At 44.7% G+C, this 14,207-nt stretch overlaps 1 protein-coding gene across 3 annotated transcripts in view; it reads right to left on the bottom strand.

Moving 5' to 3' along the window:
* The window catches only part of MORC2 (MORC family CW-type zinc finger 2), a 56,102-nt gene that overhangs the window by 20,645 nt on the left and 21,250 nt on the right, over positions 1–14,207 (bottom strand). For all 3 annotated transcript variants that reach the window (XM_076352558.1, XM_076352560.1, XM_076352559.1), the window contains 5 exons: positions 12,938–13,046; positions 11,464–11,623; positions 11,271–11,382; positions 9,364–9,489; positions 3,908–3,987 (listed from right to left, as the gene is read on the bottom strand). In XM_076352558.1, coding sequence (XP_076208673.1) covers positions 3,908–3,987; positions 9,364–9,489; positions 11,271–11,382; positions 11,464–11,623; positions 12,938–13,046 — 587 coding nt within the window. The remainder of the gene's footprint in view (positions 1–3,907; positions 3,988–9,363; positions 9,490–11,270; positions 11,383–11,463; positions 11,624–12,937; positions 13,047–14,207) is intronic.

Genomic DNA, 14,207 nt, shown 5'->3' with positions numbered 1-14,207 from the left:
TGATAAAGCACGGGTTAAGAGAGTGGCATGTGCTGACAGGCACAGACACGATTTGGAAATACAACCAGTATGTGCTGAGGAATGCTGTGGCTTACATGAAGGTGAGCAGTAGGCCTGCACCCCCGTAGCAGGAGGGCAGCAGCGCAGCTGCAGCACGCCCTACGAGCCATCTCCCTCCCTGCGCTCCCAACAGGGAGACAAACTGCAGCTATGAGACACCCAAAACAAGGAAACACAACAGTGGAGGAGTGATCTTGCCTAAGATTTACGGAGGATGAGGTAAGCAAGAAGATGACAGGATAGCAATTGGGTCCTAGAGATTACCAAGCACCTCTCCAAAAAGCAGCACTCAGTTGTCAGCCAGAAGGAATCTAGATGCTGTAGCCAGTGTTTGATAACTGGTATCCACCGTCCTCCATGCCACGGTCAGCATTACTTGTGGAAATGCACTTTTTTGGTGTGTGCAAGTACAGGAATGCAAATGGGCACAGTCAACTTAGACCATTACAATAAAAATCACCTTTCCTTTCTACGCAGCGTTACATTTGAGTTTTGTTCCACTAATTCCCACAGAAGCACACTCTGAGGTTCACAGCAGCTTACCAAGCAAGTCACAGCAGAACTGCACTGTGCGACCGACTTCACCATCAAGGGACAGCTTGGCTAACCGTGAAAACACAGGAGTTTGGAGACTGGTTAAAACACTTGGTCCGTTTAAATCAAAGCTTGTACGGTAGAAGCTGGTGGGCTAAATGCAACTGTGTCTAGAGGGAAGAACACAGCAGTGACCTGGTTACGACTTCATTTGTGAATGAAGGTCAAACCTGCTCCACTAACGCAATGACAACTGAGAAGGCATGGCTGACAGGGAACGATTCAGTTACGAGTCTGAGGGTTGAGGCCCTAATGGGCAAAAATGCATGCCCTACGCGGGACGACGAGGATACAGCAGCTAGAATCCGCATTCACATCCTCCCAGGGGACAACAGGCACAGCATACCCATGGTACTGCCAAGCAAGAAACTGGACACACTGAAATACTCCAGACTGATATCCAGTGCAGAACATAGCTGTTAATGACTTTCAGTATTGGACACCCCGTAACTCCTCACCTTTTCTGTTCGTTTGCTTTTCCAACTTTTTAAGAGGATTTCTTGAAACTAGGCAATGGCAATACCGAAATGCCTTGGTGCGGTATTCAGTCTTGGTTCAGAAACACACAGAAAGCAGCTGACGGTCTTTCACAGCTACCTTGCCCAGGAATGGTACTTTTTTCCTGGGTCCATCCGCTCACTTAGGGATCTGGATGCTACAGCTTATCGCATGAGGCAGGAAATCAGTTCCCAGGGAATGAAGAGTGGCTTTTCCTCATCTTAAATATATGTATGTCTTCACTCCTGAGCCATGGCTCTTTTTGGATATACCAAAGCCATGTCACCAATAGTCACAGCTGCCCTTTTTTTTTTTTTTTTTTTTTTTTGACTTTCCCCCCCCTATAGCTATTTTTTGGTTATCATAAGTTTTGGTTCCACAAGGTCATAAGCTACTTCCAGAGACTCATCAATCCCTCAGTAGAATTCTACAGTATGATGGATTCCAACACATCCCTGGCAGGCAGCCACAGTATACTGGAACTGTGGTTAGCTCGGCTGAGACCCACCATTTCTCACAACGCGCCCCTAGTTTTGAAGGAGAAAACTGAAAATCATTCCCTGGTGAAGATCCCTCCTGAGCGGTGTGCATCCTCAAGAGAAAACATATGCTGGAGATGACAAGAAATTAACCTTTTCTATCAACAGCAGAACAAGAGAACTTGGTTGTTACAGATTAAATTAATTTTCCTAGAAGCAAAGAAATGAGACCTGTGCCATTGAAGTTGAGGTTAATGCTACAAGAATGTTTTAGTCCTGGAGGCTTCATGTGATCAAGTCTTGCAGAAAACAGTCTGAGGTCTGCCGTGAGTTTTCACCACTATGTTCAAAGCCCTCTGCTCAGCCCCCACTTCACCACCAGAGGCAGCAGGCTAGCTTTGGTGTTGAAAATGAGTTTACGTTTCCGTGCCAATGGTATCTGTTCTTAGCACTGGGACACTGAATGGCAGTATTCTTCAGTGTCAAGACACTAAAGCTCACCTTTTAAACATCATGAAGGCCTCATGGACTGCTGCAAGAAAGAAGCCTCTCTAACTCATGCTATTTGCACCTTCTTGAATGCAATGCAAGTGTGTGCTGAACACCTGCTTTGGCTATAAGATTGTGTTGGTTTTGGCTGGGACAGAGTTAATTTTCTTCATAGCAGCTAGTATGGGGCTATGTTTTGGATTTGTGCTGAAAAGAATGTTGGTAACACAGGGATGTATTAGCTATTGCTGAGCAGTGCTGACACAGAGTCAAGGCCTTTTCTGCTCCTCACCCCACCCCACCAGCGAGCAGGCTGGGGGTGCACAAGAAGTTGGGAGGGGACACAGCCGGGACAGCTGACCCCAACTGACCCAAGGGATAGTCCACACCACAGGACGTCATGCTCAGCAATAAAACTGGGGGAAGAAGGAGGAAGGCGGGGATTTTCAGAGTGATGGCGTTTGTCTTCCCAAGTCACTGTTACGCGTGATGGAGCCCTGCTTTCCTGGAGATGGCTGAACAAGCCACTGCTTCCCTGCCGATGGGAAGGAGTGAATGAATTCCTTGTTCTGCTTTGCTTGTGTGCACGGCTTTTGCTTTACCTGTTAAACTGTCTTTATCTCAGCCCACGAGTTTTCTCACTTTTACCCTTCCGATTCTCTTCCCCATCCCACCGAGGGGGAGTGAGCGAGTGGCCGTGTGGGGCTTAGTTGTCGGCTGGGGTTAAACCATGACAAGGACTCAACCAAAAAAATAAATTCATCTATGAGGATTCAGGCACAGGATAAAATCGGCTTAAACTTCATAATTTCAAGTCTATCTTGTTAGGTTGTACTTCATAAAAGAGGAATAGGGAACATAGCAATTTACACAATTTCATTTTGCTGCTTTGCTTTGGGCAGTGTCAAAATCACGCTGCCCTTAATGACTCTACACAGGCTGAACATGGCACTGTCACTTACATATCTGACCTGCACACACACGTGTTCCTAGAGCAGCTCTTACGCAGGGACAGAGGACACATGCCTCTGATTGATTTATGAAGTTGATTTATGAAACCTACCAGAAGATATAGGTCAACATGTCTTACAACTTCCAAGATTCCTCCTTCACTATGGCATTTCCCCATCAGGGATTAGGGAGACCGCTTTGTGTGTTAAATTTGTGCAAATTTAATGAAGTTATAGGCTATATTTATATGCTTATGTAATTTCTATATGCTGAATATCCAATAATGTCAAATTGGGTTTCTCCTGAGGACTACAGTACTTAATAGGAAGGGAAGATTAGATGGACAAAAGGTATGTCTTGAAGGGGGAAAAAAAACAAGAAACAAACCAGGACTCCCTTGTACACCCAGATCAATCACTTTACATCAAGTGATAGAATAAAAATACATTTTTTTTAACAACTGCCTCAACAGGGAAGGAGCAGAAGGAGAACAGAAAAAAAGCTAATGATATGCAAAAGGTGAGAGCAGAACTGCAGGGTAACAGGGCAGCAGCTTAGCCAGGCTTCAGATGGAGCAAGGGCAGAAAGCTGTGACTCCAAGGGTTATTCTGTACATGTATTCCCCAGAGGAAGTGGTCTTAGGGAACAATGTACGTTCCTTCCATTGCGTGGAAGTAACTCTGGGTCATCTGTAGTCGCTGTAATAACTAATCTCCTGAGCAACCATAATGATCACAGAAGCAAGCAATTTCAGGTCATATCCAGCAAGGCAGCCTCTTTCAGTCCTTTCCTTCGCTACAGCAAAATCAGGATGCATGCATACCCCGAAGACTCACCTATCCTTGCCATGTGCTCTGCTTTCTTCACCTCTTGCTCTGCACGGGTCTTGAAACGGTTTGAAGTATATTTGTACATCCTGTGATGATCAAAACTTATTAATCAGCAAACTCAGCAGTAAGGTCAAACCAAGATTTCATCACTGTATGAGAGAATAGGGTCTCCACATGCTACTCTACTCTTCTCAGTAGATTCAATAAATGGCGAAGGAGGTTTACGTATCAGGGACTAGGCATTTTTGGATACAGTTAGGTGAAACTTTTTAAGTCAGAGATGCTTTAATAGTAGCTGCAACCACAATACCCCCTTCTGCATTAGCCAGTGGGGGTGAAATATATCCATATTCTTGGAGGAAATCCCAAGGTTTAGAGGAATAACTTCTTCAGAAGCGGAAAAGAAGGAGTGAATATATATGGAAAGCTTCTCAAAAACCTCCCATTGCAGATAAATAGCCCTTCCTTCCTCCTACAAACAGCTGTCCACAGGTGCAGTCTGACAGTGCCCATCTCCACACAGAGCTAGCTCAAAGCCTCTAAGCAGCAGAGCAACTCTCTGAACGGAGCTTCAAGTTTCAGCTCTGAAGTTTCAGGACATTTCTGTATGCTACACATCTGACTCACAACCTTGTAACTTGTGCTTGAGTTGCAGTGGCTTGTTTCACCTTCCCTATATCATAACATGCCAAATACAGATCACAATCTGACTGAGTACTGCAGAGTGAAAGAGACAGGCGTGTATAAGAGGCAGAAGCTCATGAGTATGCGTCACTTCTGAACAGACGCATGCATTTGGGAAAGAGGAGATGACACCAAGAAGGATGATCAGAGCCTGCAGGAACTCAAACCGCCTTAAGACACAAGGTTTTGGATGTATCGAGAGGAAAATCCCATCCCAAATAACTTTTTATGAAAAAATAAATCTCTCCAGCATTTAGCCAAAGCAAAAGCCACCAGAAATGCTGTTTTTACAGAGAGAGGCAGAAACACATAAGGATGTAAGACTTGATTGACCAACTCATTAATGTAGGAGCAACCACATTTAGATCCCAGTGAGAGACAAGGTCCCCTCAAATCTATCAGGATCCATGAGAAATCACCTTGCACAGATGAAAAATTTCATTTAGGTATGTTTCTGTGGGCGAGCACACATGGATGCCGATACTGATGTCAGAAATAGTCTCACCAACAGAAATCTCTTGTTCCCAAATCCAGAAAATTCACACCACAAGCACAGTCCGCTTAAATACATTTCTGCATTTACTAAACTCATTTTCTGCTCTTCATAAGGATATTCTCACTGGGGAAAAAGCAGGCAGGTGCTAACTCTTCCAGAAATCACCCAATAACCATATTAGGAGATGCACAGTCAGGTTTTTGGTGGCACCATCTCCTCAAACCTACTTAAGGGCGATTAAAGCTACCTGGGGCCAAGAGAGAGAACACATACTGAAAACCAGACTGCTTTCAACATGTTGGCATAATTAATTTACCTCATCCACATCCCATCTGCCTTTCCTGAGGCAAAAAAAGAGAAGCAGGGTGAAGCTGAATTACCTCAACACGCCCAGCTCGTGAGGCAGGGCAGTACCTGAAGGGGACCTTACGGACAGCACCCCCTTTGCAACAGGGTGCAGTGCGAGCAAGGGCAGGGTGTCCCAGATAGGCACCGTAAGCCATCACCACGCCTGCCCTCCCGTTTCACTTTCTTTTCCAACACCAAATGACTTCAGTCACAGCCAGGAAAGCCCCTATACTCAAGTGCTCTGGAACAGCGTATCTAGCAAAGACGTACGGAAACAGGTCAGACAGACAAGAAGTCTGCAGGACACGACAGTAAAACACACCCTCCCAGCTTCAAGACGTTCATTACAACTGCCTTGGAGTGCCCCTGTGAAGGGACACCCTTGCACATGGCCTGGCTACTTTTATCTGCATGGCCCGCGCTGCTAAACAAGCTCAAACAGCTACTGTGGGAGGGAACCCTTCAGGGGACATAAACCATTTCCAGGGAGGCTGGTACTGTGGTATCACACCTGCAAACACTGGTGAAGGATCTGCACAAAACCAGCCTGCCCCTGCCACCGGGACGTTACAGGCTCCAGAAAGGTATGGAGAAGCCTCTACGCACAGAAACACGGGCTTCCAGAAAGGGCAGATGACAAAAGGAAAACAAGTGCCCTGCTCTGGAGACAAGCTGTTATTCCTGACGAAGAACAGCGCAATGGCTGCAAAACCTCAAATTTCAGTAAAGGCACTTAAATACCCTAAAGCCCACAATGGATTTTCATTCTTTGTTCTCTAACACCAACACATTCACCTGCAGACAAGCCACTGTACAAGCTTTTCCTTCAGAGATGAAGGCAATCTGACTTACAGCCCTACTGTAGAAGGGGAGCCACCACCTCCTGAAGGCAATCCTCCTGAGCAGATCTTGAAAGCAGATCAGAGGGCAGAGAGACAAGCTGATGGCTGTACCTACCAATGTCCAACGTAAGGCATGAAAGCATCACTTCAAACAGAAAGACACCTGGCCCAAAGTTCGTCAAGAAGTATGTAAAAAGACCGCAATCGGGAGTCATTTGTCAGCTCACCATCAGGTAATGACCTGCCCTTTGCGTGCCAGGCTGGTTTATAACAGACTTTCTTATAAAACCAACAGTATGGCTGGACAGAGGCGTCTCCATACCAACAGATGAACGGCATTCCCTTACAGTAGTTCACTGGCCTTTATCAGGAGGATATGAACAAAATGAACACCTGTTTAGGCTCAGGCATCATGACACTTCCCCAAAGACTAGCAAAGTGCCCTCAAGTACGTACCACACGCAGCACACCATCTACTTGTGCTGTAAGACAGGAGAACCTTCACTGCCTGTTAACCACTTTGCTGGACCAGGAAAGTTCAACAGTTACTTGGCCTAGGCTACTGAGGCTCTGCAAAAAACAGCTATGCTAAGAGCTGAGCATGGCTGCCGCATCAACTATCCTCTAAAGGAACACCTTAACGGTGGTACACTTCCCCCATGCACCCCCATACAAATCGGAGTCCCTGTACAAGTGCAGGGGAGTAATATTAACCTGCAGAGCACTCAAAGCCCAGTAGCTAAATGGCGATGCGTGAGCTCTGGCTCCAACTCTAAAGGGAAAATCCCTGGCATAAGCAACGCTTTTCAGCAGGTTCAGGGAGAAAAAAGAAAAAAAATCTCCTGTAGCTGTAAAAGCAGAGTAATTCCACTCTGAGAATGGACTGATTTACTGGTTTTCCCTCAGGAAAGAGCCACCCAGGGCAGACTAAGCTCTGCTCAGGTGTCTGAAGGTAAAAGATTGAGTTTCCACAACCTGTCCAGGGCACAGTGTGGGCACCTACCCCAAGGGCTGTGCTGGCTCTCAGAACCCACGGTGAAGATTTCAATGGCTCATCCCAATGGCCACGCAGCTTCTGGAGCCCAAACCTGGCATCAGGAGTCTGAGACCAAAAGGAAGCAGTCTGGACACTCTCCAGAAAGACCCAGTAAGGCTATATTTCCCCAAGTCCAAGAAGATCTACACTGTGCTCTACAGGAAGGCCTTCCTTGTTTGCACAGCCTTTGCTACTCTGCTGCAGGAGTGGGGATTTTAAATGTAAATGTCTTTACAGTCTCGGGGAATTTTTATTAGCCTACCACCATAAGCAGATCTACAAGGAGCCTGCAAAGATGCGGCACAAGCAGATATTATACACCTGCACCAGCACCGATCCCGTGAGCATCAGCATGGGGCACTTTAGCCCAGCGTTGGGTTCATCCCCCAGCACCAGCTCCGTTTACCACAATTGGCCCCTGAGCACTTGGCATTAGACAATTGTTACGAGACAATACCACAGCATTTCTTATCTCATCAGCCAGTGCAACCCATTCTGTGGTTGGGCCTTCTTGCCCTCCATGCCAGATCATTCCTTGGTCATTAATTACTATTGCTGAGCAGTTATAATCTGAATTTCCCCTTCTACAGCTGCAACTATTCCCCAAAAACAATGAAAAGCAGATACAGAATTGATGATAGGGACCCAGAAGAGCTGCTGTCCAAATTGTCTAAAAACACAGTCTCTTTTCAACAGAAAACAGTCCTATGGTATAGAATAAAATTCTCATATCCTTCCCCAGGCATCAACTACTGACCACTTGAAAAAGAAGATACTGAGGCAGATGAACATCTGGGGTGACCTGGTCCATGTTATATTATCATGACAATGCTAGCACCATCCCATAGCAATGGCATCCTGCCTTTGAGTCTCGCAAGAAGCTGGTCTCTGATGAGATAAAAACCTGTGCCCTCCTTCTCTGCTTTCTCTCCATAGTACTTTTGTTGGCCTGCGGCACAAGAGGAAGCAGCAGATGGCACTCACATGTAGGTAAAACACAGTCAGAAATTCAGAGACTCTCTACCCAGCAAGTCAGGATTTACACTGGCAAGTCAAGCTGCACCGACCGACTGCCTTCTACAGTGAAACAACTGGCTTGGTCAACAAGGGGAGAGCAGTGGATGTAATCTCCCTTGACTTCGGTCAAGTTTCTGATACCATTTCACACATTTTCATTTAAGAAGCTGAGGAAGTACGAGCTTGACAGACAGACCATGCTGTAAGCTGAAAACTGGCCAGGCTCTTAGGGCAGCAATCGATGGCGTGACGTCAGATTGCAGTTAGTAAAAGTACCCGATGGGTTGATAGTGGGCCCATACTATTGAAACACTACTGCAATGCGAAATGCTATATTAAAACAATCCACAAATACTCTATAAAATTACTACTATTTTATTAAGACAAATCACGTTAAGTTATCTAGAATGCAACCTGAGTGCTCCCAGGGACAGAACAACACTATTGCCTCAAGCAGACTTAAATACATGTTTTCCTTTCCCCTCCCATCCTTATAACCTCTTCCAGTCCCTGTTAAGCCAACTGGCAGCACACCTCAGCTCACTTCCAAATTTTTTGTTTAAGGGAATTTAAAAGAAAGATTGGGAAAGGTATTTCCCAATCTCTATTCAAGCCTAGATCAGCTACATATAAAAGTTAATTTTCAAAGCAACTGTTTCAAAGTGCTCAGTCTAGTTTCTTTTCAGTAATAATTCTAACACCCACCATATGTATTTCCTTGTTCTATTTAAAAAAACAGTTACCCAACAGTTCTGTATGGATACGGCATTTTGAACAACCAGTATCTTCACTTCTTTGTTTGCTCTGAAAGGGAGCCAAAGTACAGAAATTACTCATGCCATTTTCAAAGGCATCAGATTTTCCACTATCTGCCTCTCTTGCCATGATGTCAATACCACATCCCATTCTCTTACGATCTGTTTCTGTGGCTTTAACATGAGTTATGCAGGATACACCTGGAGAGCAAAGTGCTAAACCTTTTCTGTAAGGAAACTCCAAAAGGTCCCACATGTCTGCAGACTTTGGGTCCAACACTTACCTTGGCTTGTACAGGCAGCATGAAAGCCGTTTGGTTTGTACTTTGTGTCCATTTATGAAGATCCTCATTCTGGGATCAATATAAAGCACAGCAGCATAGGCACGGAAGGAGCGGCGCTCAGGCTTTCTGCAAGAGAGGGATGCTTACACAGACTGAGCAGTTTGTTCAGCATTTCCTTGTAGGACTACCAGCAGACATTCTCCCAGTCTGGTCTGTGTAGTCCAAAGATGACTCCACTGATCCATCCCCCGAGCACTCAGTGTCTCTTTAGTCAGAGTGCTCATCTTGGAGTCTCTTTTAGTCTGCGCTCTGCTTCCTCTCATCCTTCAGTTTTTTCCCCTTCATTCCCCTCCAAATAAGAAGAGCCATGACATACTACGGTCACAGAGCCTCCTCCTCTATCTAAACCAAATGAACAGGTTTCTCCATGGACAAAACTTGTAAGATTCTCATTTCCCAATAAACTGCTACCCAGGAGCCAAGTGACCAACAGAAGCACCTCCCACGCCGCTCTGCACTATCCCCGATGTATTTTAAGCACCTATGGCAGGATTCACACCTCATGCAACTGTAACTGTTACCATCTCAGCTCAAAGCCATCTGCTTCAAAACATGCCAGAGACAACCTTCAGCAAGAAAGCTAGGTAAAAGAAAAGGCCTTTCTGTTTTAATTACCATCCACCTATATTAAGTGAGGCTTTTCTTTTAATTTTTTTCTACCTATGTCTTCTACAGAGATTTTAAATTGAGCTGTGCATTTTAAATACTGTTACAAAACACTGATGCACATATTACTGTAGCTTGAAAAGGATGTTTTGAATACAGCTGGATAATAAAGGTCAAACCTATAAACCGGACCATTTAACACTAAGCGTGTGCCCCACTTGCTAGTGCGTTCTCTTACCCTTCGGTCAGTCAGAAGTATGCTCCAACAGAAACTGCACTGATCACACACAGAAATGGTATCACAAGGTCAGGAGGAAGAAGCTCCTTCCAGTGATCAGTGGTAATCATGAAAGCTCACCAGCAGGCATTAAAGAAACTGAGAAGCATATTAGATCCCTGGAGGTCCCCAAGGAGTTTGCTGCACCTGTGTACTCAATAACATCAAGCTAATACATACAGAAATAGCTAGCTTTATAGTGTTTGAAACTGTATTTCTATGGGAAATTCAAGCACTTCAGGGAAGAAGCGTGTAATCTCATAAAAAAGGTAAAGCTTGCTAGGTGTGTCCATGGAGCTCTGGGATTTAATCAAACATTTGGCTCAGTTCAGCTCAGTTTTTCCTTTCCAGGCTACAGGTGAACAACTCGGCAAACACTCAGCTCTCCCTGAAGAGGACCCTCTGCTCCTCGAGCTGCCTTCTGAGCACATCCTTCTTCCTCCTCTGCAGGGAAGCCCAGGAGCTGCCCCTGCTTCCAGAAAGACATGGTGATACACCCCACCTGCACCCACCCGTACCATTCCCTCGTGGAGGCTGACCCGCGCAGCACCTCACATTTTGCCAGGGTTCATTTAATCACAAAACTGAACGTCAGTTTAAGAGCAGCACAGACTCACGACCAGCTGTCATTCTGACGAAAACATCTTTGATGAGTGTAGAAAATTAAACCTATAGCTTAGGGCTCCTTTGTTTTAAGCTGCCTAAAGAAAGGCATTGAGTTTGCTGCTTTGACTAAGCTGAGACAAGCTAACGCAGGCATTCACACCAAACACACAACCATAACGCCTGCAGGCCATTTACATGCATGAACTCCAAACTGCTAAAGAACAAACTAACGATCTTCTAAATTCTCCAATTCACCATAGAAAGAGAGCTTTTAAAAAACACATGCATGCGGTATATAGCCAAACCCTACACATAATTTGATCAGAGCCCAAAGGCCTGTAACACCCATCACACTTACGTTCCCTCTGGAGGTGTTTCTGCCATCTGAATGTCTCGGGGGTCAGAAGCCACATCCAGCTCCGGCTCTCCATTATCCATCAGTTTGAGGTTAAAGATGATCACCAGGGTGCCTGAGCAAGTAACAAGTTGATCAGGTGAATCCCAGCCAAACCCCAAATACCTTGCCCGTGACCAGCACCGTCCATACACACCTTTCTCACCACGGATCTTATTAAACTGCTCCATCACTTCCTCTTCTGATTTGAAAGGGGAATACTTGTAAATTAGCTCCGTCTCAATAGCAAACTTCTCCATGTTGTCAGTCACAGGCTCCTGGCTTCGTGCGTTCCAGGTGGGCAGGGGAACGATGACCTGCAAATTGCATCGTACCAAGAGTGACTCAGGCTCACCCACTCCAGTCAGCCCCTTCTGTGGATCACAGCCAAGCAACTTACCCCTTCCGACAGCCCCCTAAGTCACTGCAAAAGTCCTTCCTAGCTTTTCAGTGGTTTGCACGTCTGTCAAATGCTCAAGGACCCCTCTTTGCCAACCTCTGAGTTGCCTTCCTACAACATCTAGTCTTAGACTGAAACATTCCCAAGTAACCTGTATGGTACTGGCTACTCACACACTTAACGTCTTTTTTCCCCTCCTCTTGTAACAACTTTCATAATACTAAAAAAACACCCAAACTTTGCTTCTTTAAAAAAGTCAACCTCTGTGCTTAACTTCCCTCTTGAACTCAAATATCCTTCACTCATATTTATCCTGATCTCACTCTTCATTATTTTTACAGGATTCTAGCAAGCTTATTGGTGTTTTCTGTCATTTAGAACAAAAACACAGATAGAATTATAGCCTGCAGCTGCCTATCAAGGACAGCGAATCCCGTCCTCATTTTAGAATTGAGGTCAAACCAAAATTTCTGCCTCCAGAGCCGCTGTGGGAACTACATCACTGTTCCCAACTTGCTTCAGCCATCAGTCGGCCACTAGCAAGCATTGCTCCCTCAACAGCTTCTTTTTAGAGGTCCCTCCACTATCACAATGGAAAATGCTTTCTTAAATACTATCCCAGTGCAAATTTAAAACTTTTCATTATCAGTCTTGCCTGGAAAATACTTGTGCTTGAGCACAATAATACCTCCATGTTAAGAGTCTGGATACAGAACAACAATGCCTGAATTATCTATTAAGATATACAAGTTTTCAATAGGTAGAACCACAGTGATTTTTTATTTAAAAAAAAAAGATCCAAAAGAAGATACATGTCTGGAGTTTATGACCTGCAGGTAGCAACTTCAAGCACACCTTTAATTCTCTACAGAAAATCAAATCGGAGCAATAAATTTAAATACATCTCAAACTCAAATTTTGTGGGAAAAGGAAAATGCAAGAAGTCTGGGCATGTCCTGAACTCAGCATGAGCAACTTTATGTGATTGAAAGCAGGCCTTCAAACTTGCTGTAGTTTAGAGAGACCTCTCAAACAGAATTAAAACCAAAAGGAAAAAATCTTTGATGACTTTGCAGAACCCCTACAAGTGTATCACCAAGAGAAAACCATACACTGATCCAACCAGAGTGGCAACCAACACTGACACAGACTCTTCTCCTGTGAGACCTGGTGAAGTTCAGTTGAGACAGCATTCACCATATTAGTTCATTACAACAAAGTACATGCAAACCTCATCGATGCCTTCTTCCTCATGGAACGTCCGTGACAAGAGGAGGCAAGTCATGGTGTTGTCTTTCTTCGTGAACAGGATAAAATCCTTCCCAATCCGCATGGAACCCCTGGAGACAGATGTCAGGCTGCATGTTACACCTGATGCACAACACTTTCTAGAAAGCAGACCACATTACTGAATTTTCTTCCTATTATATTCAATTATGAGATGCCAAAACCAGGTAAGGCAGAAGAAGGGCTTAAACAGCAACTACCATTTCTCTCTGAACATCTCATTCCTTTCAAAAGGCATCTCGATCTGGACATTTTCGCAACATTTCAAAACATTTAACACCAGTCACAATTAAAAGGTGCAGAAGTACAGCGCGGCTCTCCAGACTCATACTATGTAGAAAGTTTAAAAAAAAAAAAAAAAAAAAGAGTTGTGACAATAACCTTCAAATATATGAGCAGAAATGTGAGAAAGCAAATGCACACCTCATTTGGCCGTACACAGAATGAATAGCAGCAGACAAGTTTCTGAGAGAGAGACAATTTATTTCCTAATGTCTAACTTGAAAGACTCGCTGACACTTCAGCTAATGCAACTTAGCAGCTAGTTGTCACGAAAAGGGACAGTCCCATCTTCCTCCCCACTCTCCTATCCCCAATAGTGCCTTCCCCATCTTCTCTTTTACCCTGTTACCCAACTTGTCCAAAAAAACCTTAACAGAGAAAAATTAACATTGCATCAAAAGAAGAATTAGTGTTCTGTCAGTTCAGTTCTCTTTAAATTGGCTTAATGCAATACCAAAGCTCACCTTTCGCATGTTTAGGCTTCAGTCTGCATTTTTCAGCTGTAATATAGCATGCCTCTTGCTCAAGGTTAAGAACAGGACAGAGATCTGCTCTGAAAGTGCATAGGCAGGATCTGGGATCTGTCCTGCACTGCAGCTGGATCAATAGTATCTCAAGATCCCTTACATCCCCTTTTTTTCTTCCCCCCCCCCAGATTACAGAGTCCCACAGACTTCCCCAGTAGGATGCATATAAATAATCAAGCCACACGGAACAGCAAAAAGCAGAACAGCCGATCAGAGTAAGCCATACAAGCCCTCTAACTTTCCCAAAGACATCAGTTCACCAAAGCAAACACCTTTCTCTTTCCTAGCAAATCCCCTCCTTAAGTAAGTAACCTTACTGGTTGTAAGATTTCCTTCCCACTCTGTTCCGCTGCCACTTAATCCCACTCCTCCTCTCATTCCTTCCATCATTCCCCTTCTTCTCCA

The sequence above is a fragment of the Aptenodytes patagonicus genome, chromosome 15 (assembly GCF_965638725.1).
Source record: "Aptenodytes patagonicus chromosome 15, bAptPat1.pri.cur, whole genome shotgun sequence".
NCBI classification, from domain to species: domain Eukaryota; kingdom Metazoa; phylum Chordata; class Aves; order Sphenisciformes; family Spheniscidae; genus Aptenodytes; species Aptenodytes patagonicus.
The sequence above is the reverse complement of the archived record's forward strand: the minus strand, read 5'-3'. Positions and strand labels throughout refer to the sequence as shown.